The sequence below is a fragment of the Mobula birostris genome, chromosome 21 (genome assembly GCF_030028105.1).
Source record: "Mobula birostris isolate sMobBir1 chromosome 21, sMobBir1.hap1, whole genome shotgun sequence".
Classification (NCBI taxonomy): Eukaryota; Metazoa; Chordata; class Chondrichthyes; order Myliobatiformes; family Myliobatidae; genus Mobula; species Mobula birostris.
The window spans coordinates 8294038-8320045 of record NC_092390.1 but is presented as its reverse complement, the minus strand read 5'-3'; the positions used below and the strand labels follow the sequence as shown (position 1 = coordinate 8320045).

The 26008-nt window shown below is 41.2% G+C and overlaps 1 protein-coding gene across 1 annotated transcript in view; it reads left to right on the top strand.

Annotated features, from left to right (window-relative positions):
• The first annotated feature begins 268 nt into the window (after nt 1-268).
• The window catches only part of LOC140185562 (alpha-centractin), a 46878-nt gene continuing 21138 nt past the window's right edge, over nt 269-26008 (top strand). The window contains exons 1-5 of the mRNA XM_072238907.1: nt 269-375; nt 13573-13637; nt 21094-21169; nt 22372-22497; nt 24120-24244. Of these exons, the coding sequence (XP_072095008.1) occupies nt 328-375; nt 13573-13637; nt 21094-21169; nt 22372-22497; nt 24120-24244 (440 nt within the window). The 5' untranslated portion in view covers nt 269-327. The remainder of the gene's footprint in view (nt 376-13572; nt 13638-21093; nt 21170-22371; nt 22498-24119; nt 24245-26008) is intronic.

Genomic DNA, 26008 nt, shown 5'->3' with positions numbered 1-26008 from the left:
ACGGTTTTATTACTATTTATTATTTATGGTGCAACTGTAACGAAAACCAATCTCCCCCGGGATGAATAAAGTATGACTAATACTATGAAAAGGACAGTCGATGGTTTCAGCTGAAGTCTCTTGCTCCTCCGGAAATGCTAATACTGTTTTTGAAAGCACTATCGCAGTCCCCCCTGCAGCCCCCTGACTGCCAGCGCTGGGCAGCCGGACCGGCCGCGCTGCGGACCGTGGTTCTGACGGACAGTCAGCTGGTGATGTAATGCGCCAGCGCAGCGGCGCATGCGCGCTGGTGGCCGGGGTTAGGCACCGTCGGTGCGGGAGTGTGGGATGGAGTCGTACGATGTGATCGCTAACCAGCCGGTGGTTATCGACAACGTGAGTAATCTGCCTGTTGCATTGACTTCAGCTGCTTGCAACGCGAGGAGGAAGGGATTTAAAAACCATGGGCGACATTTATCATACCAATCAAATAAAGTAATTGTTATCCGCCTCGAAACTGCTGGTCGCTGCCATGGCAGCAGCCGCGCCCAGACTGTCATTCATTGGAGCCGCTGGTAAAATCCCCGACCCGCGTTAGTATTTTAATATTGGCTTAAGTGAATTATCAATTCATATCGATCATGACTCCTATCTCCCGTTAAACGACGGTTTAATCGTCCTATTTGTTAGTCAGCAGAAAGAATGAAAGCCTGAGGCCTATCTCCTCTATGGTGGATGAGAAGCAGGGCCCGCCCCTTAGTTGCACGCCGGTTGGCCAATTGTGTGCAGCTACGCAATGGTACGCTACGTGATTGGCTCAGGTTGGTGCCGATCGTGATGCGAGGGTTGGACTTCCGCTTGATGCACTGGTGGAAGCAAAACAATGTCAGACAGGGAGGATTCTCAGGCGGTCAATATCCATTCAAAGTGGCGTGGTTCCAATGGGGAATGAGTTTATGCCAGACTGAAGGGGGTTCTGTAGTAATGTGATACACTGACCTGTACCTTGCTGATGCCATACACATCAAAGTTGCTGGTGAATGCAGCAGGCCAGGCAGCATCTCTAAGAAGAGGTGCAGTCGACGTTTCAGGCCGAGACCCTTCGTCAGGACCTTGCTGATGCCAGGTGGCAACTTTTGGACACTTCTTCATACCTACCCCGTGAAGAGGATCCCACACCGGACCATCAGAAAACTGTCTCCAACACCATCACTGACTGCATCAACTCTGGAGAATTGCCATCCACTGCCACCAAACATATAGTTCCCTTGCCCCACACCGCTCACACCACTTCCTCCTCTGGATCCACACACCTGACTATCTGGGTAGTTCTATTGTCTCTGCCTGCTGGTGCCCCACTGAACACGTGTCTTCATACCTCATCGCCAATCTATACCCTCTGGTTCAGTTCTTCCCAGCTACCTCCATGACACTTCTCATGCTCTAGATCTCCTCAGTAACTTTGAATTCCCTGGCCCTGACTGCCTCAGCTTCACTGTGAATGTTCAGGCCCTATACACTTCTGTCCCTTATCAAGGTGACTCAAAGCTCTCCACTTCTTTCTCAATAAAAGAACCCACCAGTTTCCCCTCCTCCACCTGGGAGAAATTGTCCTCACCTTTAACAATGTTTTCTTTAGCCCATCCCACTTTCTCCAGACTTGAGAGGTAGCCATGGGTACACACATGGGACATAGCTATGCCTGCCTTTTCTTTAGCTATGTAGAACAATCTATGTTCCTACCCCTCCCCGGTAATGCTCCCCAAATCTTCTGCTATATTGACGACCGTATTGGTGCTGCTTCACACACCCATGCTGAGCTCATCTACTTTCTCTCTCGCTTCCACCCTGCCTTTAAATTCACTTGGTCCATTTCTGACAGCTCCCTTCCCTTTCTTGATCCCTCTCTCTCCATTGCTGGAGAAAAGCTGTCAACCAACATCTTTTATAAACCTGCTGATTCCAATAGTAACCTCTTCTCAACCTATCTCCTGCAAAAATGCTGTTCTGTTTTCTCAGTTTCTTGGACTCTGCCTCAGCTGTAATAAGGATGCAGCTTTCCTTTCCAGGGCATCAGAGGTCCTTTAAAGAATGAGATTTCCCTTCCTCCCTATTGATGCTGCCCTCACCTGCATTACCTCCATTACCCATACACCTGCACTCACCCCATTTTTCTGCTGCCTTACCAGTGGTAGAGTGCCTTGTCTTTGCCTATCACCCTATGAGCCTCTGCATCCACACCATCCTCTGCAATTTCCGCCATCTCCAAAGGGATCCTACCGCTAAACATCTTTACTCCCCCCCCCCCACACTGTAATTCCCTTGTCCACTTGTCCCTCCCCACTAATCTCCCTCCCGGCACTTATCCCTTCAAGCAGTCTAAGTGCTAGACCTGCCCATTCACTTCCTCCCTCACCTCCATTCAGGATCCAAACAGTCCTTCCTGGTGAGGTAACACCTGACCTTCGAATCTGCTGGGGTTGTCTTATTTGGTCTGGCGCTCCAGATGCAACGGCCTGTTAAGTTGGTGAGACATGTAGTAAATTGGGGTCTCCTTCAGCGAGCGCCTCCATTCCATTCACCAAAAGCGGAACTTCCCAGTGACCAAACATTTTAATCCTGATTCCAGTTCCCACTCCGACATGGCCTCTCCTCAAGATGAGGCCACCCTCAGTTTGGAGAAGCAGCACCTCATATTCCAGCTGGGTAGCCTCCAACCTGATGGCGTGAATATCTATTTTTCTTTCTGGTAAGAAAAATTCCCTCCCCCTCCCCTCTTCTATCCCCCAGTCTAGCCTCACCTCTTCTCACCTGCGCCTCGGTCCCCCTCCTCTTTCCCTTTCTCCTGTGGTCCACTTTCCTCTCCTATCAGATTCCTTCCTCTCCAACCCTTTACCTTTCCCACCAATCTGGCATCACCTATCACCTTCTTGCTATCCTCCTTCCTCTGCCCCCCCCCTTTTTTTATTCTGGCATCTTTCCCCTTCCTTTCCAGTCCTGAAGAAGGGTTTCAGCTGGAAACATTGATTGTTTATCCATTTACATGGATGCTGCCTGACTTGCTGAGTTCCTCCGGCACTTTGTGTGTGTGACTCTATTTGAATGGTGTTTGAAAGCTGGTAAGGATGTAGTTGTTAGGCCAGGCTACCAGTGACATGACTGAAATTGAACTGCCACTAGGATAAGCACACCTGGAGAGTTGGGGCCACGGGCAGTCCATATTTTTAAAGAAGGCGGGTATATAGCTAAGGGTGAAAACTTTAAAGACAACCTTTTGCGAAGTGAAGGAAAGGAGGGCAAGGAGTTGTCTGATGTGAGACGTCTACTAAGTCCTTCAGTTGTTGATTTAAGTTCTGAGCTGGTTTCGGCTATTACATCACTGGTTGATAAATGCAGAAGTGTATCTGCGAAGAGCCAAAGTTATCATAGGCTGGGACTGTTCTCTGCAGTCAAGCCCACAGCTGATGGGGAAGAAGAATTTTTGGCTTGGGCTGAGCAGACATCTCAGTTACTGGATGAATGGCAGTGGTGAGATAATACGAAAAAACAGAGACTGGTAGAGAGTTTAAAGGGTCTGGCAGCTGATAGAGTGAGGTTCCTAAAGGCAGAAAATCCATTAGCCACATCAGCTACTTACCTGCAAGCTCTGGAAGATGCTTTTGGTACCTCTGAAAGTTCAGCCGATTTATGATAAAGTTTAGGCACACATTCCAGGAGGAAGGAGAGGAGTTGTCTGTTTACTTTTTTAGGGTGGAGAAACTGCTTCACTGTTTGTGCCACAAAGGGGGCACTCATCTGTGTGAGAGAAATTGCTTGAGGATGGAGCAAGTTGTGAAGGGCACACTGTCACATGACATGATTGCTCTCTCTATCTGAATGACCCACAAGATGCGCCTTCCTCTGTTTTTTACCGAGTTACTCAGAGAAATTAGAAAGGAGGAAAACATGACTGAGAAGCAGAACACTTCCAAAAGCCAAATAGTGTCTTCAGTGGTGGCCTCTGCTGCTAAAGTGACCCCTGATGTCACAGAGATAGAGCTTTTGAGGAATGAGGTGAAAACCGTTGGAGCTGAGCTGACTCGATGGATGTCTGCTCATGTTTCAGCTAAATGTGATGTGTCCTTTGGGAAACCTGACCTACCTGTATGAGGAATGCTGCTGAAAAGGGTCTTTTGACTGGAGAGATGACCAGTATTTTCTGTTACAACTGTGGAGAAGCTGGACATTTCAAGCGAGACTGTGAGGGACAGGAATACCTTTGGAAAGAAGTCAGCAGTTAATCAGAGAAGAAAAGAATCAAAACTACGGAGGGACCCAGTAAAGGAACGGGCTGGCATCTTGGAAAGAACACGTTCCAATCAGTGTATCAAGGGAAATACCAAAGTGCAAAACACTACTCCTGAAGGTTTGTGGGACCAAGCTCTGATGTATCCATACAGATTGAAGGTACCTGTGCTGGAGCCATAGTTGACACAGGTTCTCAAGTTACTTTATAAATCCTTTTACAACCAGTATTTGATGCATTTGCCGCTAACACCACTCAATGCCTTAGAGATTTAGGGGCTTAGTACTGACAAGTACCTGTACAATGGTAACTCGTCGCTGAAACTGGTGTTTTTGGAAGCAGATGTTACTGAGACTATTGATAGACCAATGTTGGTCTGTCTGGATCTAATGGAAAAAGTTGAAGCCTCTATTCCTGTGGGAACAAATACTTGCGTTGTGAGAAGGCTCATGAGAAGGAGAGAAATGGAGAGAATTTTTTGAAAACCTTGTCCATTCACCCAGTGTTCAAAGCTGCTTTTGAGAAGGTGCAAATTATTCCTAAGCAGATTTATGGGCATAAGTAGAACTGTGTGGTATACCCAGTCTAAACCTGTCATGTTATGTCCTGGAGGAGTAGCTGAGTGACAGAGGGCACCCCTTTCCGAGGGAGGTCTCACTGGTTAGCACCAGTGGAGGTTGAAGATGTTCAGCAGCACCTGCTTACACTGAAGGAGGCTGAGTTCAGACAGGTGGCGGGGGATCCGAGTGGCCGGAAGGTTTGAGTGATTGACAGGAGGAGGCATCCCCTGGTACACAGGAACAGTCACAAGGAGTGGCTGAAGATGAGATGAGGAGATCTCAGAGAGTCAGGAAACACCCAAGTAGGTTGGGGTATGATGCACTGGGTAAACAAAGTGTTGCACCCATCCCATTATGAGTTATGTTATCTCCAAGTACAAGTGGATTGGTGGTCCTGAAATCACAAAATGAGTTCCAAAGTCATGAGGATATGACTGTTTTTGGTGGGAGAAGATTATAATGTCCTGGGTAAGATTTCTACTGCTATGCTGTGAGGTATAGTAGTCATAGTCATATTTTATTGATCCCAAGGGAAATTAGTTTTCGTTACAGTTGCACCATAAATAATTAAATAGTAATAAAACCATAAATAATTAAATAGTAATATGTAAATTATGCCAGGAAATAAGTCCAGGACCAGCCTATTGGCTCAGGGTGTCTGACCCTCCAAGGGAGGAGTTGTAAAGTTTGATGGCCACAGGCAGGAATGACTTCCTATGACGCTCCGTGTTGCATCTCGGTGGAATGAGTCTCTGGCTGAATGTACTCCTGTGCCCACCCAGTACATTATGTAGTGGATGGGAGACATTGTCCAAGATGGCATGCAACTTAGACAGCATCCTCTTTTCAGACACCACCGTCAGAGAGTCCAGTTCCATCCCCACAACATCACTGGCCTTACGAATGAGTTTGTTGATTCTGTTGGTGTCTGCTGCCCCAGCACACAACAGCAGACATGATAGCACTGGCCACCACAGACTAGTAGAACATTCTCAGCATCGTCCGGCAGATGTTAAAGGACCTCAGTCTCCTCAGGAAATAGAGACGGCTCTGACCCTTCTTGTAGACAGCCTCAGTGTTCTTTGACCAGTCCAGTTTATTGTCAATTTGTATTTTTATTTTAGCAGTTTTCTGTAAAGCAGTGTATTCTGCTGGTAAGAGTGTTTTGGCTTCGGCTAAAGATAAGGAGTGATGTTGTCCAACATAGGAATGCTGTGTCAGCCGACCAGAATTGTCTTGGTACGTGTTGTAACTTTCTGCCCAGTAGAAGAATCAGGAGAGCTGGATGGGATCAGATTTCTGAAGGACAGTGGTCTGGTTTGGGGTCTGGGCAGGAGATTGCTGAGCGAGGCACAAGGGAAGATGCCACAGAATGCTATTTAAAGGAGAGATCCCATTATAAGAAGGGCTTTGTGCAGATGAATGGCTCTGAGAGGAAGTGCCATTACTCCTGAGAGAGCCAGTTTGCTCTAGATGGTCTTCGAGGGAAGTTTGAACTGTGGCTGGTGTATTTCATGCAGACCGTGGGTCTGTGTGTGAGTAATGCAATACCCCCGACTACAACAAAAATGAGCTCTAACATTTATGTGCACATTAACTGGTTTAATTGTAATGGGCCCTTTTAATTTTCTTTTCCTTTTCTGTAACTGCTATGGTTGAAGATTTAGTAAATATATGCTGAGTCATGTGGCTATTAGCCGAGTTGGCTAATGTGCCAGGTTTGTAAACGAGCCCTTTTGAAGCAGGCAGGAACTAACAACTGTAGCAGTGAGAGACTGAAAGGGTCTTTGAATACTCCTGCCAGTTGGTTTGCACGGATACAAAGCAACCACCTAGTCTGCCTTTGGTTTCTCCAATGTAGAGAAGACCACATTATAAACATCAAATCAGAATCCGGTTTATTATCACTAAGGTATGTGGTGAAATTTGTTATTTTGCGGCAGCAGTACAGTGCAATTCTTAAAATATACCATAAAAGATGTTGTGTCCCAACTCTCTATTTGATGTGCAAGCCAGAGTATTACAATATGGAGAGCAGGTTGTTGCCCATGTAGCAGTCTCTCCCTCTCCATGCAGTTGATCAATCCAAAGGAATGGCAAAGACCAATACAGTTTGGCGTTAGCAGCATCACAGGAGTTGCCAGTCAGCAACTCAACGTTGGGCTGCTTTAGGGACTCCAGCTCCATAGTTTGCCTTGGGGTTTACTCCCAAAGCCCTGAATGGGTACAGCCACGAGACAGTGGACGTTTGAGATCAAGGCTTTTCATTCTCCAAGATGAGCTGCCAACCATGGGTGATGAGCCCCATCGACCTGAAGCGACTGGTTTTAAAGAGCCAGTAACCTACCTTTGTCCCTTCCTCTGTCACTAGAAACAATTCTGTCAGGTTTAACGTTTAATAGCTAAGGCCAGGAACTGGACTTGATTGTCTGAGGCTATTTGAGATGCATGCTTTTGGGAGCTTATCTCCACTACCTCCCCTGACTAGGACAACCTTAAGGAACCAAGAAATAAATAAATGTGTATATATATGAAAACATAAATAAGCAGTGCAAAGAAGAGAGCAAAAATAGTGATGTAGTGTTCATTGTCTACTGGGAAATCTAGTGACAGAGGGGAAGAAGCTGTTTCTAAAATGTTGAATGTGTGTCTTCAGACTCCTGTACCTCCTCTCTGATGCTTACTACACTAGAGGTGCAAGTGAAGTGCTGCTTCACCTGATTTATGGGAAGGGAAGACAAGGAGTTACGAAGAAAGTAACCAATTCAAAATGCTGAATGGGAGGAGAGAAGAGTGGTGTTTTTCACGTTCTGATGAAAGGTCTCTGACCTGCACCTTGTCCTACTGACAGTTTCCAGCATTTTCTGCCGTAATAATAGTTAACGGAAGTTTACTTAATCCTAGTAAAATGTTAACTGTTTTTCTCTACAGAAGTTAACTTAAGAAAAAAAGAAATACAAGCAGAATTGTAAGGCCCTTCAAATGGTTTTCATCACCAATTTCATGGCTGATGTTTTCTCTCTGAAGTCCCTTGTCCCTGATCCCTTTGATGTCCAAGATTATTGAACACAGCTGTGAATATTCTCACTGACTGAGTATCCATAGCCCTCTGCAGAAGTGTATTCCAAACATTTACAATCATTTGCATAAAGGAATTTCTACTCTCCCTAGTCTAAACCCCCACTCCAGATTCAGGCTACCTTCTTCAGCATCAGAGTCAGGTTTAATATCACTGGCATATGTCATGAAATGTGTTGACTTTGCAGCAGCAGTACAATGCAATACATAATTTTAAAACAGTGAATTACAGTAAATATATATAATTTAAATAAGTAGTGCAAAAATAAAAATAAAAAATAGTGAGGTAGTGTTCATGGGTTCAATGTCCATTCAGAAATTGGACGGCAGAGGGGAAGAAGCTGTTCCTGAATTGTTGAGTGTGTGCCTTCAGACTTCTGTACCTCTTTCCTGGTGGTAGCAATGAGAAGAGGGCATGTCCTGTGTGATAGGGGTCCTTAATGATGGATGCCACCTTTTAGAGGCATTGCTCCTTGATACTGGATACTACAGAGGCTAGTGGACATGCTGGAGCTGACTGTTTACAACTCTCTGCATATTCTTTTGATCCTGTGCAGTAAACACACCCCCATACCAAACATTGATGTAACCAGTTAGAATACTCTCCATGGTATATCTGTAGAAATTTGCGAATGTCTTTGGTGACATACCAAATCTCCTCAAACTCCTAATGAAATGTTTAACTTTATGTCAATTTTAAGGCCCTGAGCAGCAATACTTGTGCATATAGAGTATATAATTAATCAAAAAGTGCAACTTCTGAAAATCTGAAATAAATACAATGTATAGAAAATGTTCAGCAAGTTGGAAAGCATTTATAGTGTGCAATTTAAACATGAGTTATTGTTTCATTTGATGTTATTAAATGTTAACTATTCTGTCCACGCATTCTGCCTTGCCTGTTTTTGTTTATAACTAATCATCTCTCTGTTATGCAATGTTATCGTTACACATTTTTCAATTTTTCATTCATCGCAGATCAATTTTAGGGTTTTAAACCAAGGTGTAAATGCCAGCTATGAGAAATGTATAATGTAGCAGTTTTTACTTTAATACTCATGTTTATATCTAGTCTTGTAATCTTTCTGTTGTAAATTTGAAACTTATTCTGTTTGGGACAGTTATCTGATGTGTATTAATATCCACTGGGAATTCAGGTCAAAATGATCAAATTTATTTCATGCAGAATATTATTTATTGAAATTTTGAGATACATCAGACCCTTCTGGCCCAATGAGTTCTCACCATGTGAGAGAAAACTGCAGAATCTGGAGGAAACCCACAGTCATGGGGAGAACGTACAAGTTCCTTACAGACTGCGGTGGGGTTGAACCTGGGTCGCTGGCACTGTAATAGCTCGTGAAATAATGCAAATAGTGTAGAATAAAAAAAATCTAGAGAAATTGTTGTTTTATTATAGAGCACTGATGAGAGTGTACCTGGAGTAATGAAAACCGTTTCATCATCATCGTGTGCCATGTCGTATGAGATGGTGATCATGGTCTCATGAGCATGATTCTTCTTGCCAAATTTTTCTACAGAAGTGGTATGCCATTGTTGCCTTCTGGGCAGTGTCTTTACAAGACATGTCACCCCAGCCATAATCAATACTCTTCAAAGATTGTTGTCTGACGTCAGTGGTAGCATAACCAGGACTTGTGATATGCATCAGCTGCTCCCATTGCTTCATGTGACCCTGATTGGGGGGGGCGGGGAGGTGGGGTGCTAAGGAGGTGCTACACCAGTGTGACCTGCAGACTAGCAGAGGGAAAGAATGCCTTACATCTCCTTTAGTAGAGATGTATCTCCACCCCGTCACCCAGGAAACAGTTTGGCCATCATATTGAAGGGAGGATATATCTATATAAGTGAAGGTCTAGTAAAAGTTCAGTAGGCTGAATCTTGGGAAGCAGGCATTGATGTATGAAGAAAGGAAGGGCTGATTGGTTTGTACTTGTTAGTTTAGCAGAATAAAAGGTGATCACACTGAAAGATCCCAAGGATGGATGGATTCTGAATGGATATTTTCTCTAGTTCTAACTTCCCTTGTGGGGGGTTGGGGTGGTGGAGTTTAATTTCATAGCAATTAACTGCATAAGATGAGGGTGAGGAATATCTTCTGAAAGTCATGAATATTTGAAATCCACCCCAGAATTCAAAGCAGAGTAGTTGAGGAGTACAGCGAGAGAGCAGGATAGTGATAATGGGGCCAAGGTGTATTGGTCATGAAGTTATGGAATGGTGGAGATGGCTCAAGATCTGACTGGCTTTCTCCTCCTGTTTCTTAGGTTCTTATTTTTGTTGGTGTGAACTGAGGTTATAATACTACATAGTTGACATTGGCTTGAATGACCTTTTGCCCTAAAATATCATTCATGTTACCATTTCTGCTTTCTTGGTTCAGGAAAAAAAAAGTGAAGCATGTTCTTATACACCTTATTTTCCTTTCACTTGTTCAAAGTTTGTGTTACAGACCCTTAAAATAGACCTTGCAGCTCAGCCAGAATAAGTGTGACTGAGGAAATGATTGTGTCTCTATATAGCACAAACCTCAAAGAACAAGGATTGTTGCCGTTTGGAAGCATGCAGTAATTGTTTTTCACCCCGCCTGCAGTAAATTACTGAGTTTGGTATATAAAGAATGTTGTTTGAGATAATTATTTCTAAAATTGCAAATTAATAACTTGTTGGCAGATGTACGGTGGCATCACACCTATATTCAAGAATGCAAATTAGTATAATTGGTTCTTGACTGCTTTTTCATAAAGTGCCAGTATATCGTTTTTCTTAAATTTAAAAAGAATATTTTGGCTCTTTATACCTTGGCAATCCCCCCTCCCCAGCCGCACATTGTCCACTGATCTATATATAGTTTCATTCAACAGCAACAATCCTTTTATGAGCATCATTCTGGTTGAACATTTTAGATTAGGGAACTGATAATCCATAATCTTCCCCAAGATTCATTAACAACAAGATAGCTAGAGCATAATCCTAGAATCATTTCTGATTCCTGACTCTGTTCATATAGTTATGAATGGTAATGTTATAATCCATACTAAATATTTTTTAAAAACACAGAAAATGTATTACAGAATAGGTACTGTTTGATGTTCTGGGTACAAATCAAACAAGAGCCAAAAGAAGGGCTTCCCAACAGATCGCTCAGATAATAGTAAGGCTCTGCGGCATTAAAAAAAAAGGTTGGGAATTCCTGACCTAAAGCTTTATTCCCAAGTATTGTACGTGGTACAGACAAGATCAGTTTCTTAATTACAGAGAATGAATGCATCATTGGGGGGTTTCAAAGCGCATAGTAAAGTTATAGTCACCATTACTTAAAGTGGGCAAATATAGTAGCTAATGTATGCAAACCAGAAGCCCAAACAGCACAAGATCGACGGATCTGTATGTGAAACTGTTCATTGAAGAGGATTGCTGGACAGCACTTGAGAATCAGTTGTTTCTTGAGCTATGTCTTGGGGATACTATAAATATGATTAGCAACAGGTGAGGCCTTAGCCACACGCACAAAATGCTGGAGGAACTCAGCCGGTCAGGCAGCATCTATGGAAATGAATAGATAGTTGGTGTTTCGAGCCAAGACCCTAATCTTAGTTTAAGTTAAGCCTTAGCCATCAAGAATTTAATACAGTGCTTTCCTGAAGTACAGTCCAGACTGCTCTTATCATAGTGTGGGCAGATGGAAATGCTTCAGTCCATACACAATGAAGTTGCTGATCTTGTGCTTCTATAGGTTCAAGCTCCCAGAAGTAATATAAGGATTCATAACGCAGAAAGAGGGGATACTGAACTATAGGAGATGCTCACCCTGAAATGTTGTCTCCTTATTAATTTTCATAGCTGCTGCCTGACCTGCTGAGTTCTTCCAACATTTTGTGTATGTTGCTATGGATTTCCAGTACCTGCAGAATTTATTGTGACTAGAAGATTTTTAAATTTCTATGTTGTAAAACCAAAGCCTCAGCTGCATGTCAAGGTTGGCATTATTTGAAGAAAAGCAGGGAAGAGTCCTAAGACATTTATTCCTCAACTAACATTGCTAAGACATTAGTTATATGGCTGTTAATGTAACTTGGCTGAATTATTTCCTAACATTGCCGTAGTGACTGTATCTGAAGACTTTTTTTGGCTGTGAACTTGGGCTGAGCTAAGTGCCAAGTAAATCCCTTGGCTCTGCTGAACTGCACTAACTGACTAAATGCACAGCCAGTTTTGGTCCCTTAGTTTTGATGCATTATCTTGATGCCTGGTGAGAGAACTGCTATTTCTTCTTCCCCTCATTGCTAGGTAGATTGTAGATCTGGGTTAATGCATTATCAGCCTGACAGTTGTGATGCTTCAGTGGCATTCTGATATGTCCTGCGGTGACTTACCTGTTAAGAATGAATGAAGGTTTAAGTTTCCAGGACCTGCTAGCAGCTGGTATTCACATACTGCTCGTGAATTAGCAATTTAATTCTCTAGCAAGAGTAAAAAAAATACAGAGAAATTGATACCCTCCCCCTCCTGCCCCTCATTCTCCATTTTCCTTTATTTAAGTAACACAAATATTTACGGCAGTAAATTTGTCCTGTTGTTTTACTACTTGAAGATTGGAATAATCTTCATCAGTCGTGATTTCACTGTGTGGTGTCAGGTCATCAATATGAAACATTAATTTTCCCAAGGGTTCCCTGACCTGAGTATTTTGAACATTTTAATTTTAACCGTGGATCTTGTTATTAAGATGTTTTATATAGTTTATTTCGTGATTGCCAAATGGGCCAGTATTTGTCCTTGCAGCATCTGCCACAAGGCAATCTAAGCATAAATAATAGTTTTTAAATTGTAATTAGAGAACCGGTACAATTATTTACTGCAGAACTGAAGAATTTACTATTTTGCTATGTGGCAAAATTTAATTGTTGTTTTGATTTCTTCTGTTATATTGCTGTCACTTGGCTAGCAAGCAGTAGGTTTGAGAGCAGACCTACTAAAACCATAGTATTTTAATGTTAAAATTCACCTTGGAGTTTAATTTCCCATTTGGGGATTAATTTCCTACACTTAGTTCATAAGTTAACACATTTGTGTTTGCTCCTTGTGTGTTCTATTTTAGTGCTGTTGTTAACTAGTGTGATAAAAATAACATACAAAGGAAATTAACTCCATAATGTGCAACTCTCATGACATTACTCCTAACATTACCACTGGTGGTGTCCAAATGCTAACCGTCAGAATGTTCCTTGTGCATGGTTTATATTGGATTATCACTCTTGTAACTGTCCTTTCATGAAATAAGTGTATTGGGCTGAATTTTGAAGTTATAGTGATAGTGAAACTGGTATCAATTTCTGAAGTTTATTTAAGTGTAATTTATACATGGAAATCCAGAAGTTCCTGTTGTTAATTCCTTGTTCTTGCCATAATGAACTTTTTGTAAATTCTTTGAAATCTGATAGGGCTTGGCAGAAGGTACAAGTGGATGATGCTTCCCCTGGCTGGGGTGTCCAGAGTGAGGAATCATAGTCTGAGGATATGGAATAAGATATTTAGGACTGAGGCACAATTTTTTTCAAAAAAGATTGGAAGATTTTCATCAGTCATTAGCTTTGAGTCAATCTTGGAGTTGTATGTTTTAATGTGTGTTCATACTTTCTATTCCAGGGTTCTGGAGTTGTTAAAGCTGGGTTTGCAGGTGATCAGATTCCAAAGTACTGCTTCCCTAATTAGTAAGTACTTTTCTATTGCAGATTACATTTTTAAAATAGTTTAAATCTGAATTCTGTGAACAATATGGAATGAGCAGGGAAGTTGGGGCAGTGGGAGATGGTTGATGTACATTATCTGTGCTTGAAATGTTTTTCACATTCAGTGCATCATTTCTGATGACAAAACCTGTAAATCTCATCAGTTGATTTTCACAGATTAATGATAGTTTTTTTGCACATTTTGTAACAACAAAAGAACTTCAGTTAGAAGTTATCTTTATGGATTTTAATTCTTTGTTGTGTATACCAGAAATATTAGAATTTAAAGTTTAATTTTGTGTTTTTCATTTCTTAAGTCATACAAGTTACCACTAATAAAACAAACAGTTAATAAAACAAACAGGAGGACTCCTGCTGTGATTCAAGGGACCAAAGTCAATCTCCTACAGTGTTTTTTTTATCAAGGGAAAAGTTTTGGTCATAATGCCTGCTTAGGATCATTATGCAGTTTGAAATTAAATGATGAATCTAGGGTTAGAGTGGATTATCATACAGTCCATTGTCAAATAAAATTGAGCTTTTCCTTCAGCCCGCAGATGGGGCAGAAGGTGCCCCACTAAATGAACCGCCTGTAGTTTGTGACTGTATGTTCCCAGTGATGGCCCTGAGGTTTTCTATTACATTGTGAATTGTAAGATGGTGGCTTCCAGTAGCCAGTGCAGTTCCCACCTCCAGGAATCTTTGGCTACATCCTTACCTCCTCTCTTTGCCTAATGATCTCTTCTTGAGGTGGAGTTTGGAATTGAGTGTTTTGGGAGTCTGATATCAGGCATGTGTATGATGTATCCTGCCCAATGTAGCAGCTGCCTGTAACTGGGGCCTCAGTGCTGAGGATGTTAGCCTGGGAGAGGACACTGACTGATTACTCTTCCTGTGAATTTTGAGAATTTTGTGCTGATCTTTCCAGCACTTTAGGGTACTTGCAGTAGGTAGTCCTGATCACAAGGGTCAGTTTTAGACTGGAATCTATTATATAGGAAAACTTGATTTGTTTCAATGACGCAATTGAAGTTATTGCTGTTTGTGACTTCTGTAAATTGTGTTTCACTACCCTGCAACGTTTTTTGTCATGCTGAGAAATAGGTTGAGGGGGAATTTCTAACATCTTTACAAATAAGAGGAAGTGCTGGAAATCCAAGCAACACACGCAAAATGCTGGAGGAGCTCAGCAGGCAAGGCAGCTTCTATGGAAGGGAGTAAACAGTGGACAGTTCGGGCCGAGACCTTTCATCAGGAATGTACTTTTTTCCATAAATGCTGCCTGGCCTGCTGAGTTCCTCCAGCATTTTGTGTGTGTTTCTAACATCTTTCTTCAGTGGGAGCACATAGATATTTCTGCTGTAGATTGCATTTTACTTAGTACTACCATTCCTATATATATAAAACAAAGCACTGTGCTTGTTTGTCGAACTGGAAAGGATTGAAGTTTTCATTCCATTTGTAGACAAAGCACTGTAGACAATAGTTGAATATTTACTCTGGCTTTTGTACACTGGAAAATGATTTGTGACCCAGAACACAAGTACTAAGGAAAGAATGTCCTTTTCAAAATATTTTACCTATGAATCTTATGTGGTTTGAGTTAAACTAACTGAAATAATAAAATGCTTTGCTGCACTGATAGTCAATGCATTTTTAGTTTGCAGGTATTTTAATAACAGAACAAAAACTTTAATGGGTTCCTGAATCCTCACTACGATTCAGTATGTTAGTGCACATTGCTAGCCGTTTCGTAAAATACAAAATATATATAAAATATTCAAGCAATTTCAAAGCTGCAAGCCATAGACCAACTCCTTTGACAAATGGGAAGTTTTTAAAATATACTGTCTTAATCTGGACTATTCCTCTTCTCACCCTGTCTCTTGCAAAAACGCCATCCCCTTCTTGCAATTCCTCCGTCTCCGCCGCATCTGCTCTCAGGATGAGGCTTTTCATTCTAGGACGAGGGAGATGTCTTCCTTTTTTAAAGAAAGGGGCTTCCTTTCCTCCACTATCAACTCTGCTCTTAAATGCATCTCCCCCATTTCACGTACATCTGCTCTCGCTCCATCCTCCCGCCACCCCACTAGGAATAGGGTTCCCCTGGTCCTCACCTACCACCCCACCAGCCTCCGGGTCCAACATATTATTCTCCATAACTTCCGCCACCTCCAACGGGATCCCACCACTAAGCACATCTTTCCCTCCCCCCCGCCCTCTGCATTCCGCAGGATCGCTCCCTACACAACTCCCTTGTCCATTCGTCCCCCCCATCCCTCCCCACTGATCTCCCTCCTGGCACTTATCCGTGTAAGCGGAACAAGTGCTACACATGCCCTTACACTTCCTTCCTTACCACCATTCAGGGCCCCAAACAGTCCTTCCAGGTGAGGCAACACTTCACCTGTGAGTCGACTGGGGTGATATACTGCGTCCGGTGCTCCCGATGTGGCCTTCTATATATTGGCGAGACCCGACGCAGACTGGGAGACCGCTTTGCTGAACATCTACGCTCTGTCCGCCAGAGAAAGCAGGATCTCCCAGTGGCCACACATTTTAATTCCACATCCCATTCCCATTCTGACATGTCTATCCACGGCCTCCTCTACTGTAAAGATGAAGCCACACTCAGGTTGGAGGAACAACACCTTATATTCCGTCTGGGTAGCCTCCAACCTGATGGCATGAACATCGACTTCTCTAACTTCCGCTAAGGCCCCACCTCCCCCTCGTACCCCATCTGTTACTTATTTTTATACACACATTCTTTCTCTCACTCTCCTTTTTCTCCCTCTGTCCCTCTGAATATACCTCTTGCCCATCCTCTGGGTCCCCCCCCCCACCTTGTCTTTCTTCCCGGACCTCCTGCACCATGATCCTCTCGTATCCCCTTTTGCCTATCACCTGTCCAGCTCTTGGCTCCATCCCTCCCCCTCCTGTCTTCTCCTATCATTTTGGATCTCCCCCTCCCTCTCCAACTTTCAAATCCCTTACTCATTCTTCCTTCAGTCAGTCCTGACGAAGGGTCTCGGCCTGAAACGTCGACCGCACCTCTTCCTACAGATGCTGCTTGGCCTGCTGCGTTCACCAGCAACTTTGATGTGTGTAGCTTGAATTTCCAGCATCTGCAGAATTCCTGTTGTTTGTCTTAATTCAAAATCATTTAATTTCACGGATTTTAGAATTTTTCTTGGCATGAACCTGATGCTTGCTGTACCTTTAAGAGTACTTGTCCTGGACATGAGCAGTTTCAGATTGGCTCATTGGAATCATTTTTGTCTTTTGAATATTAGCTCATGTTCTCTTTTAGGAATTGAGAGTATAATCTAAACTAACATTTCACAGCTCAGTTTCCAGATGTGACAGTAAGCTCTGTCTAAATAATAGCACCCTCAGTTAGGTAGACCCTAATGGATTCTGTGATATTTGCACAACTTCAAATGACCTACTACTCCTCCTATTTCCAATGTTCTGATTAAAAAGCAGGAAATGGCTCTTTATCTCATTGTGTTTGGGTCATTACTTGGACACTGACGTCAATAATGGTGATCATAAAATAACCTGATTGCCACATCGGAAAGAAAATCACCCGTCTTTACTTGGGTGGTCCTATGCACGTCTTTTACAGCATAATTGCCTTAGTCAACCGTAAAGGCAGTTATGGATGAACAGTGATTTAGCATTGCTGGTAAGGCTAGCTTTGGTGTAATTATTTTTGTAAAGTTGATTTAGAAATGCAGGTTGATGTTATTGGAGACTAATAAAACATGGAGGATTCAATTCTCCTGTTTTACCAAGATGAGGAAAGACTTCTTCACACAGAGAGTGGTGAATCTGTGGAATTCTCTGCCACAGGAAACAGTTGAGGCCAGTTCATTGGCTATATTTAAGAGGGAGTTAGATAAGGCCCTTGTGGCTAAAAGGGTCAGGGGGTATGGAGGGAAGGCAGGTACAGGGTTCTGAGTTGGATGATCAGCCATGATCGTACTGAATGGCGGTGCAGGCTCGAAGGCCGAATGCCCTACTCCTGCACCTATTTTCTATGTTTCTATGTTTCTATTTTCCAATGAGCAGTTAGTCCCTTGCCCCATAAAATTGCAACTCTTACCTCTTGAATTAGTTCTTCAACATCCATTTGAAGTTACTGTTGAAACTATTTCCATCACCATTTCATTTGGTGCTTTCAAGATCATTGTGAATTACAATATAGGGTTCTACAGCAAGTCAAAACGTTACATAGAACATAGAACGGTACAGCACAGGAACAGGCTCTTCAGCCCAAAGTGTTGTGCTGAACTAACTAAATTAGTAATCAGATGGCAAACTAAACTAATCCTTTCTGCCTACACGATGTCCAAATCTTTCCATTTCCCTCACATTCATGTGCCCATCTAAACATTTCTTAAAAGTCTTTAATGTATTTGCCTCTACCTTCACTCCAGGCAGTGCCTTCCACACACTCCATTTAAAAAAAGCTTGCCCCTTATATCTCTTCTGAAATTACTCCCTCTCACCTTAAATGCGTGCCCTCTGGTATTTTTTCAGTGTTGAGAAGAAAGATACTGTCTTGTCTACTCTATCTGTGCCTCACATAATCTTATAAACCTCCATCTGATCTCCCCTTATATAATGAAAGTCTGAATACAGTGCATTTTGGTTAATTGGGGCATATTGAAACCAGTACATTTTGGCCCAATTCACTGAAGTTTCATGGAAATAGTAAAAAAGGTATAAAAAGCTAAACTACTGTTTAACTGAGTAGCAAATTATATGTTTAAGTGAAATATAGAACAAATTAGAACACTTATCAAAACTAGATAGACAGGAACTTATTAGGGAGAGTCAACATGGCTTTGTGCGGGAGTTTTTTGAGGAGGTTACCAGGAAAGTGGATGAAGGGAAGGCAGTGGATATTGTCTACATGGACTTCAGTAAGGCCTTTGACAAGGTCCCGCATGGGAGGTTAGTTAGGAAAATTCAGTCGCTAGGTATACATGGAGAGGTGGTAAATTGGATTAGACATTGGCTCAATGGAAGAAGCCAAAGAGTGGTAGTAGAGAATTGCTTCTCCGAGTGGAGGCCTGTGACTAGTGGTGTGCCACAGGGATCAGTGCTGGGTCCATTGTTATTTGTCATCTATATCAATGATCTGGATGATAATGTGGTAAATTGGATCAGCAAGTTTGCTGATGATACAAAGATTGGAGGTGTAGTAGACAGTGAGGAAGGTTTTCAGAGCCTGCAGAGGGACTTGGACCAGCTGGAAAAATGGGCTGAAAAATGGCAGATGGAGTTTAATACGGACAAGTGTGAGGTATTGCACGTTGGAAGGACAAACCAAGGTAGAACATACAGGGTTAATGGTAAGGCACTGAGGAGTGCAGTGGAACAGAGGGATCTGGGAATACAGATACAAAATTCCCTAGAAGTGTCGTCACAGGTAGATAGGGTCGTAAAGAGAGCTTTTGGTACATTGGCCTTTATTAATCAAAGTATTGAGTATAAGAGCTGGAATGTTATGATGAGGTTGTATAAGGCATTGGTGAGGCCGAATCTGGAGTATTGTGTTCAGTTTTGGTCACCAAATTACAGGAAGGATATAAATAAGGTTGAAAGAGTGCAGAGAAGGTTTACAAGGATGTTGCCGGGACTTGAGAAACTCAGTTACAGAGAAAGGTTGAATAGGTTAGGACTTTATTCCCTGGAGCGTAGAAGAATGAGGGGAGATTTGATAGAGGTATATAAAATTATGATGGGTATAGATAGAGTGAATGCAAGCAGGCTTTTTCCGCTGAGGCAAGGGGAGAAAAAAACCAGAGGACATGGGTTAAGGGTGAGGGGGGGAAAAGTTTAAAGGGAACATTAGGGGGGACTTCTTCACACAGAGAGTGGTGGGAGTATGGAATGAGCTGCCAGATGAGGTGGTAAATACGGGTTCTTTTTTAACATTTAAGAAATTGGACAGATACATGGATGGAAGGTGTATGGAGGGATATGGTCCGTGTGCAGGTCAGTGGGACTAGGCAGAAAATGGTTCGGCACAGCCAAGAAGGGCCAAAGGGCCTGTTTCTGCGCTGTAGTTTCAATGGTTCTATGGTATGGTTCTACTACAGTACCATAAAACTGGGTATTAGCTCTTAATAGTTATCAAAGGAGGAATTAACCCAGTGTACATTGCTGTATTCTTTTGATTGACAGTAAATTTACAAAATCAGCGTAGACACCTAGTGCAGAAAATGGACAGCCTTCTCATCCATTCTTTATTTTCATTGTAGCACTAAAGATGATTGTCAATACCTTCAAATTCTTTATAGTTCCTAACTTGTTGAGCAAAACAGTTCTGAATTGTCTTGTCGCTTATTTCTCACCAACTATCAATGACAAAAATCACTTCTTTTTGAACACAAACACGTGTAACTGATGCTATTTAAAAACTGTTCACTCTAAGCACGGTGTAATGTCTAACGGCCACACAATGCACATGACTGACACTAGTTAGAAACTGTTTAGTAACAGTCTCCTGCTCCAATTAAGTGGCATATAAACAAAGGGAATTCTGGCTATATTCTCAATTAATGTTTGATCTTAAAAACTTGTCCCAAATAGGTGTCTGCCCTGCTTAGTTGATGGTCCAATTAACCAAAATGTACTGTGTTGTAGAAGTTGCTTATTTGCTACTTAACTCTAAATCTTGGTCCATCAACAAGAATACTGAAAAACAGTGCTAGATTAAAAAAAACAAAGATTTTAGTGTGGTAAATATATATTAACCATTAAGAATGTATTCACTAATTCACCAAATCAGCGGTAATCTGATTTCCATGGACATGTTACTAAATATTGATCAATATTGCACCATTAATTTTTGCTGATACTGGATATTCACTTTTGTTTTCCAGGTGATATACTGTATATTTTGTGTAGGTGATCAAAACTTTCATCTTCGCTGTTTGGAGTTAATGGCTGGTTATTTGCAAATTGTATCTTTCAGGCTTTCCTTCTTGTGAAACCATTTTTGTGTGCATGTAGATAAAATTCTCATCAGAGGCCACTGACTTTTGTTTGCTTTGCTGTGTTTCTCCTGTGGAGAAATTAAAAAACTGTTAAATGCTTTCCCTTGGATGTCAGTCCCAGCTTCCAGATCAGTAAAACTTTGGTGGCCTGGAGTGATGTAATGTTCATGTTTTTTAAATAGTTACTGATTCTTAAATACTGTATATTTTTGGATGCAAATTGTGTACAAGCCTTATAAAATTCATCTATGTATGATGGTATGACATGTCATATATAGCAGAATTTGCACTAGCTCATGAGCATTTATGTCATCAATGAGTCTATGATACTTCTTTATCTTTGTTACTGTAACATCAGGAATGTTAAAAAAAAGTCAAGTTTTTTAAAAATTCAAGTTATTTTTGAAAAATTTCTTGCATAGTGTGGGAAGACCTAAGCATGTACGTGTTATGGCTGGTGCCCTGGAAGGAGACATTTTCATTGGACCAAAGGCTGAGGTACTTCTGTGTAATTTATTTCATTTTGCTGAAATAGTCTGCTTTCTGAAGTCCATGTGTCAAGGAGTACTCTTCCTATTCTGTGTAAGCAAAAGCATTCCTAGGCCAGGTCCCTTAATGAAAAAGGAATTACAATGCCTTGATGATATTAATTTAATATTCTGTCTAATTGTGGTTTTGAACACCAAAACACCAATAAGATTAAATAAATGGGATTTAGATGAGACAGCAAGATAAGCTTAATTCATATGTGAGTAAGTGAGAGAGAGAGGGGGGGTAGGTAGGAGGAGGTAGATATAGATATTGAGACAAGAGAACCAAAACGTTTGATGCATTGTGCGTATAAATCCTGTGTTTGAGAGTGGAAGAGATATATGAAGAGAGAGGTGGATATAAAAGAGTTTGAGGTGTGTGTGTGTGGGGGGGGGGGCGCGGGGAGAGAGATGAAGGGTAGATATGGAGCTCCACGATGCAGTCAGGAAGAGCGGGTGATCAAAGGTGTTCTGGCTTCTGAGCCTATTGATGAAGCTGGGTCTTTTACCATAGTAAAAGAACATTTGTGAATATTTGACTTGGGACCTTCCTGTTTGTGAAACTGCTGATGGATGGTGTACAGTGGCATCAGTGTCAAATGGCATCAAATATTTCATCAATATCACTTTGCATGATTGGGGCCTTGATCTCTTAATAACTAAAGTTATAACTGGAAGTTTATAGCCTACTTTAGTTTGGTTTAACAGTCTGATCATAGCTGGGACAATGCTGAGAAATTTGGGTTGTTAATTCTCCTCCATGTACATCCTTTCTGTATTCTTTGCATTGTTGATGCCTGTGTCCTGAGTCCTGATAAATCTTACCCCAACTCCAGGCCACTGCTCAACATGATGCCTCCATGATCTCCATTTCTTGGGCTCCTTACCTTTCTCTCACTCCCCTGGAGTGTTTCTGGCTTTAAACATCATGGGTCTATGAGCAGATTAGACAGATGCATGAAGGAAAATACAATTTTACTCAAGGATCTAAATGAGGGGTGAAAGTGGAGCTGAAGAGAACCTTGTTAAGATGAGCATCAAGCACTATGGAGAAAACAAAAACATGGCAAACTATAACCACAGTCATAATTTTCTCATCCCATTCTAGTTTAAATATTGTTGGAAAAGAAAATAAGTCATGTTTTTATTTAAATTCTTCGTTAATTAAAGGAACACAGGGGCCTATTGACCATCAGGTATCCAATGGAACATGGAATTGTAAAAGACTGGAATGATATGGAACGGATTTGGCAGTATGTATATTCCAAAGACCAACTCCAGACTTTCTCAGAAGAGGTGAGTTGGATATTCTCTTAGGCTAGTTATTATAGTTTTTATACAATTTGTGTGTGTGTGGGGGGGATGATGTGGGGATAAGCAAGTTTATTCTGAATCTTGAAATGTTACTTGCTAATGTTGCTTGCAAAGTACATATTTTTAATTTGAGTTCTTAGCACGCCAGAATGTTAAAATTTATAAACATTTGGTTGGATAAATAACATGTCACGAGATTATGCTCGGGTTTGTTCCCACCTTCCAAAGACGTACTGGTTGGTAGCTTAATTGGTCTATGTACATTGTCCTGTAATTAGGGAAGGGTTAAATAGATGGGTTGTTGTGTGGTGTAGCTTTTGGTTCTGAGTGGTATCTCTAAAGTAACAATATAATTAATTAATTTATTATTAGTGGTCTTTGTGTGGCTTATCTATCTTCTCAAAGTTTGATGAATTTTGCATGTGGACACAAATATGTTACTCTCAGGTTGTTTTTCTACTGGGGATTGGCACAATGTTTCCCTTTAAATTGCCATTTTCTCAGTACTTTTTTGAAGTTTTTAACTTTGCTTGGAGAAGAGTCCATTATCGTTGGTTGGCTTTTGGCACCCAACCCAAGTTGTCGTAGTCATAGTCATACTTTATTGATCCCGGGGGAAATTGGTTTTCGTTACAGTTGCACCATAAATAATAAATAGTAATAGAACCATAAATAGTTAAATAGTAATATGTAAATTATGCCAGTAAATTATGAAATAGAGAGTCATATAAGGGCAGTAGGTATTGGCAACTTTGAATGCTTCATGTCCAATTATGTGCTTCACAGTTGCATATGTTTCAATGGTTATTGTTGGATAAAAATGGGAACTGGAAAGCCAGACTAAATTTCTTTATTAATTCCACCCCCTTGTGTGTCCTGTATCTGTCCCACTCGGTTACATGTGTGACTTGTATATTTGCTGTCTTTGCTTTTGTACTACCCCACCCCCACACCTCTCTCTAATACACCTTAACTCGTGAGCTCAACTGCATACTTCAAAGAATCTTTTCTTGAATATGGAGTTTTTTTTTAATAGCCCTCTTCAGAGTAACATGTAGTCATTCAGCTGGAAGTTTATGTGCTGTTAAACTTGGCATGTGGAGAATCAGGTGCAGACAGATGAATACTAATTAATTAGTACCTTTAATAATTAGCTAAATTGGAATGTAACTTAATCATTTACTTATATATAAAACTAAAATATCTCTATCTCCCACTCAAAGCTGCCAAAAACATTTTCCCCACCTAATTCTCTGCTTGGTAGTACAATTGTCTTGTACTTCCTGTGCAAGTCACGCCAACCTGTATGTTCCTTTTGCAATTGTTCAGTGTCTTTAAAAAGTAACTTGATCGTAATTAGTAGATTGAATGAAGTATAGTTGATAGCACTTTGCCTGCAAGAATAATCATTTACAGAGTGGAATCCCGCCCCCCCCCATGAAAGGTATTTAGAACGTCAATTGAATGTTACTTCAATTTTTAACAAGATCATCCAGCAGCTCTTCATTTTAGCAGTTTAATTCATACTATATTAATAGAGCGTGTAAAAATACATTTTTAATTGAAGAGACACTGACATGTATTTTGCATTAAATCTTTCCCAGCATCCTGTACTCCTCACAGAGGCTCCTTTGAATCCAAGAAAAAACCGTGAACGAGCTGCTGAGGTTTTCTTCGAGACTTTCAATGTGCCTGCTTTGTTCATCTCAATGCAAGCTGTACTTAGTCTGTTAGTATTTTATATTATGTAGTATACTAAATATTGAAATACAGCCTTTATGGTTTTGTTTTGCTTTCTGTATCATATCATTTGGGGTTTTTATTCATTCCCTGTGTTGGGCAGTGGTACACTTATCATCTTCTTCTTGTAAATTATTCATTCAAGGATAGCATGAGCTGATTCGTCTCCCCATACTTCTGCATTGCAAACTAATACTGCCCTCTATTTTGTTACCATTAGCACAGATAAAGCAACTTAATGCTGAAAACAGATTGAACCTGAGCTTTGATATCTTGTATATCAGTTCTTTTAATTAAACTCCATTACAGACTAGAACATAGAGCAGTATTGCATTGAAAGATGCCCTTCAGGCCATGAGCTGACCTGAACTAAACTCATCTTCCTTCACAGGCTCCAAATGCTTCCATTCCCTGCCCGTTTCATTGTCTGTCTGAATGCAGCTTAAATATTTTTATCATATTTGCTATTACTACTTCCTTAAATCTGACATTTCCACCTTGGGAGAAACTGTCTCACCATCTACCAGTTGTAAAAAGTTGAGTTTTTTTTGTAGAATCTGTGCATGATCTTTTGAGTTTTAAATTTGGTTGGCTTTACAATAGGTCAATTACAGATTGTCACATGAATTAAAGATTAAAATAATGTTCAAACATTCATTTATCATGTACTTAATGCCAAAACTTGTCATTAAGCATGTTTGATTTAGTGAACTAAAAAACTAAGATGAGATTTAGGCAGTTCTCAGGTTCTCTTCCTGAGAACTGTTCATAACCGGGAAATGAACAGAAATGCCTGTGGTAGATGCAGTAAGTAAAACTGACAGTCAGTCTCAATGACTCATGAAGTAAGACTAGTAAGTAAACGGTGCCTGACTTGATCCTGTCCTCAAATGCTGTGCCCAATCTGATCTTCAAGAAACTAAGCCATTTGACTTCTCGAACTTGATTAGTGAGTTGTAATGTGTTCTGCGATTGCTTCACATCCTGTAATAACTTAGATATTCACCATTAATTCCAAATTCATTTGGGGATTTAGGATCCCAAAGGATGGTATACTGTCGCTGTATCACTGTATCATTAACCTGTATTAAATGCTCAATACCTAATGGAATTTGAAGCTCCAAATTTCTTACCCTGAAAAGAGCACTTTCTAGATGAATCAAGTTGGCATTCAACAGCACAGAATCTTTTCATTCTTCATTTGATAGTTCTAGCAAGGAAGTGGAAGGCTTCCCAGTTTAGAAATTTTTAAGGTTCCTAGGTAGAAATATGCAGTCAAAGGGAAAAAAGAAGTGGCAAGAGTTAATCAAGTTTTATCTGAATCTTCTCCAGGATCTAATCCAGGCAGGGGAAGGGCAGACGTTATCTTACAAGGTGAGGTTGAACAAGTTAGGAGTTCTCTCTTTGGAGTGAAGGAGGATGAGCGGTGAGTGGATTGAGATGTATAGGTTTATGAGAGCCATAGTTAGAGTGGACAGCCAGCACCCTTTTCCCAGAGTGGCAATGGCTAATAACAGAGGGTGTCCATTTAAGGTGAGTGGAGGAAAGTATAGGGGAGATGTCAGAGGTAGTTTTTTTACACAGAGGGGTAAGTTCCTGGAATGCGCTAACAGAGGTGGTGGTAGTGGCTGATACATTAGGGACATATAAGAGGCTCTTAGCCAGGCTAAGAGTATTATGGGCTGTGTAGGAGGGGAGGTGTAGATTGATTGAAGAGTAGGTTTTTTGTAGTTCGGCATACAACTGTACTGTG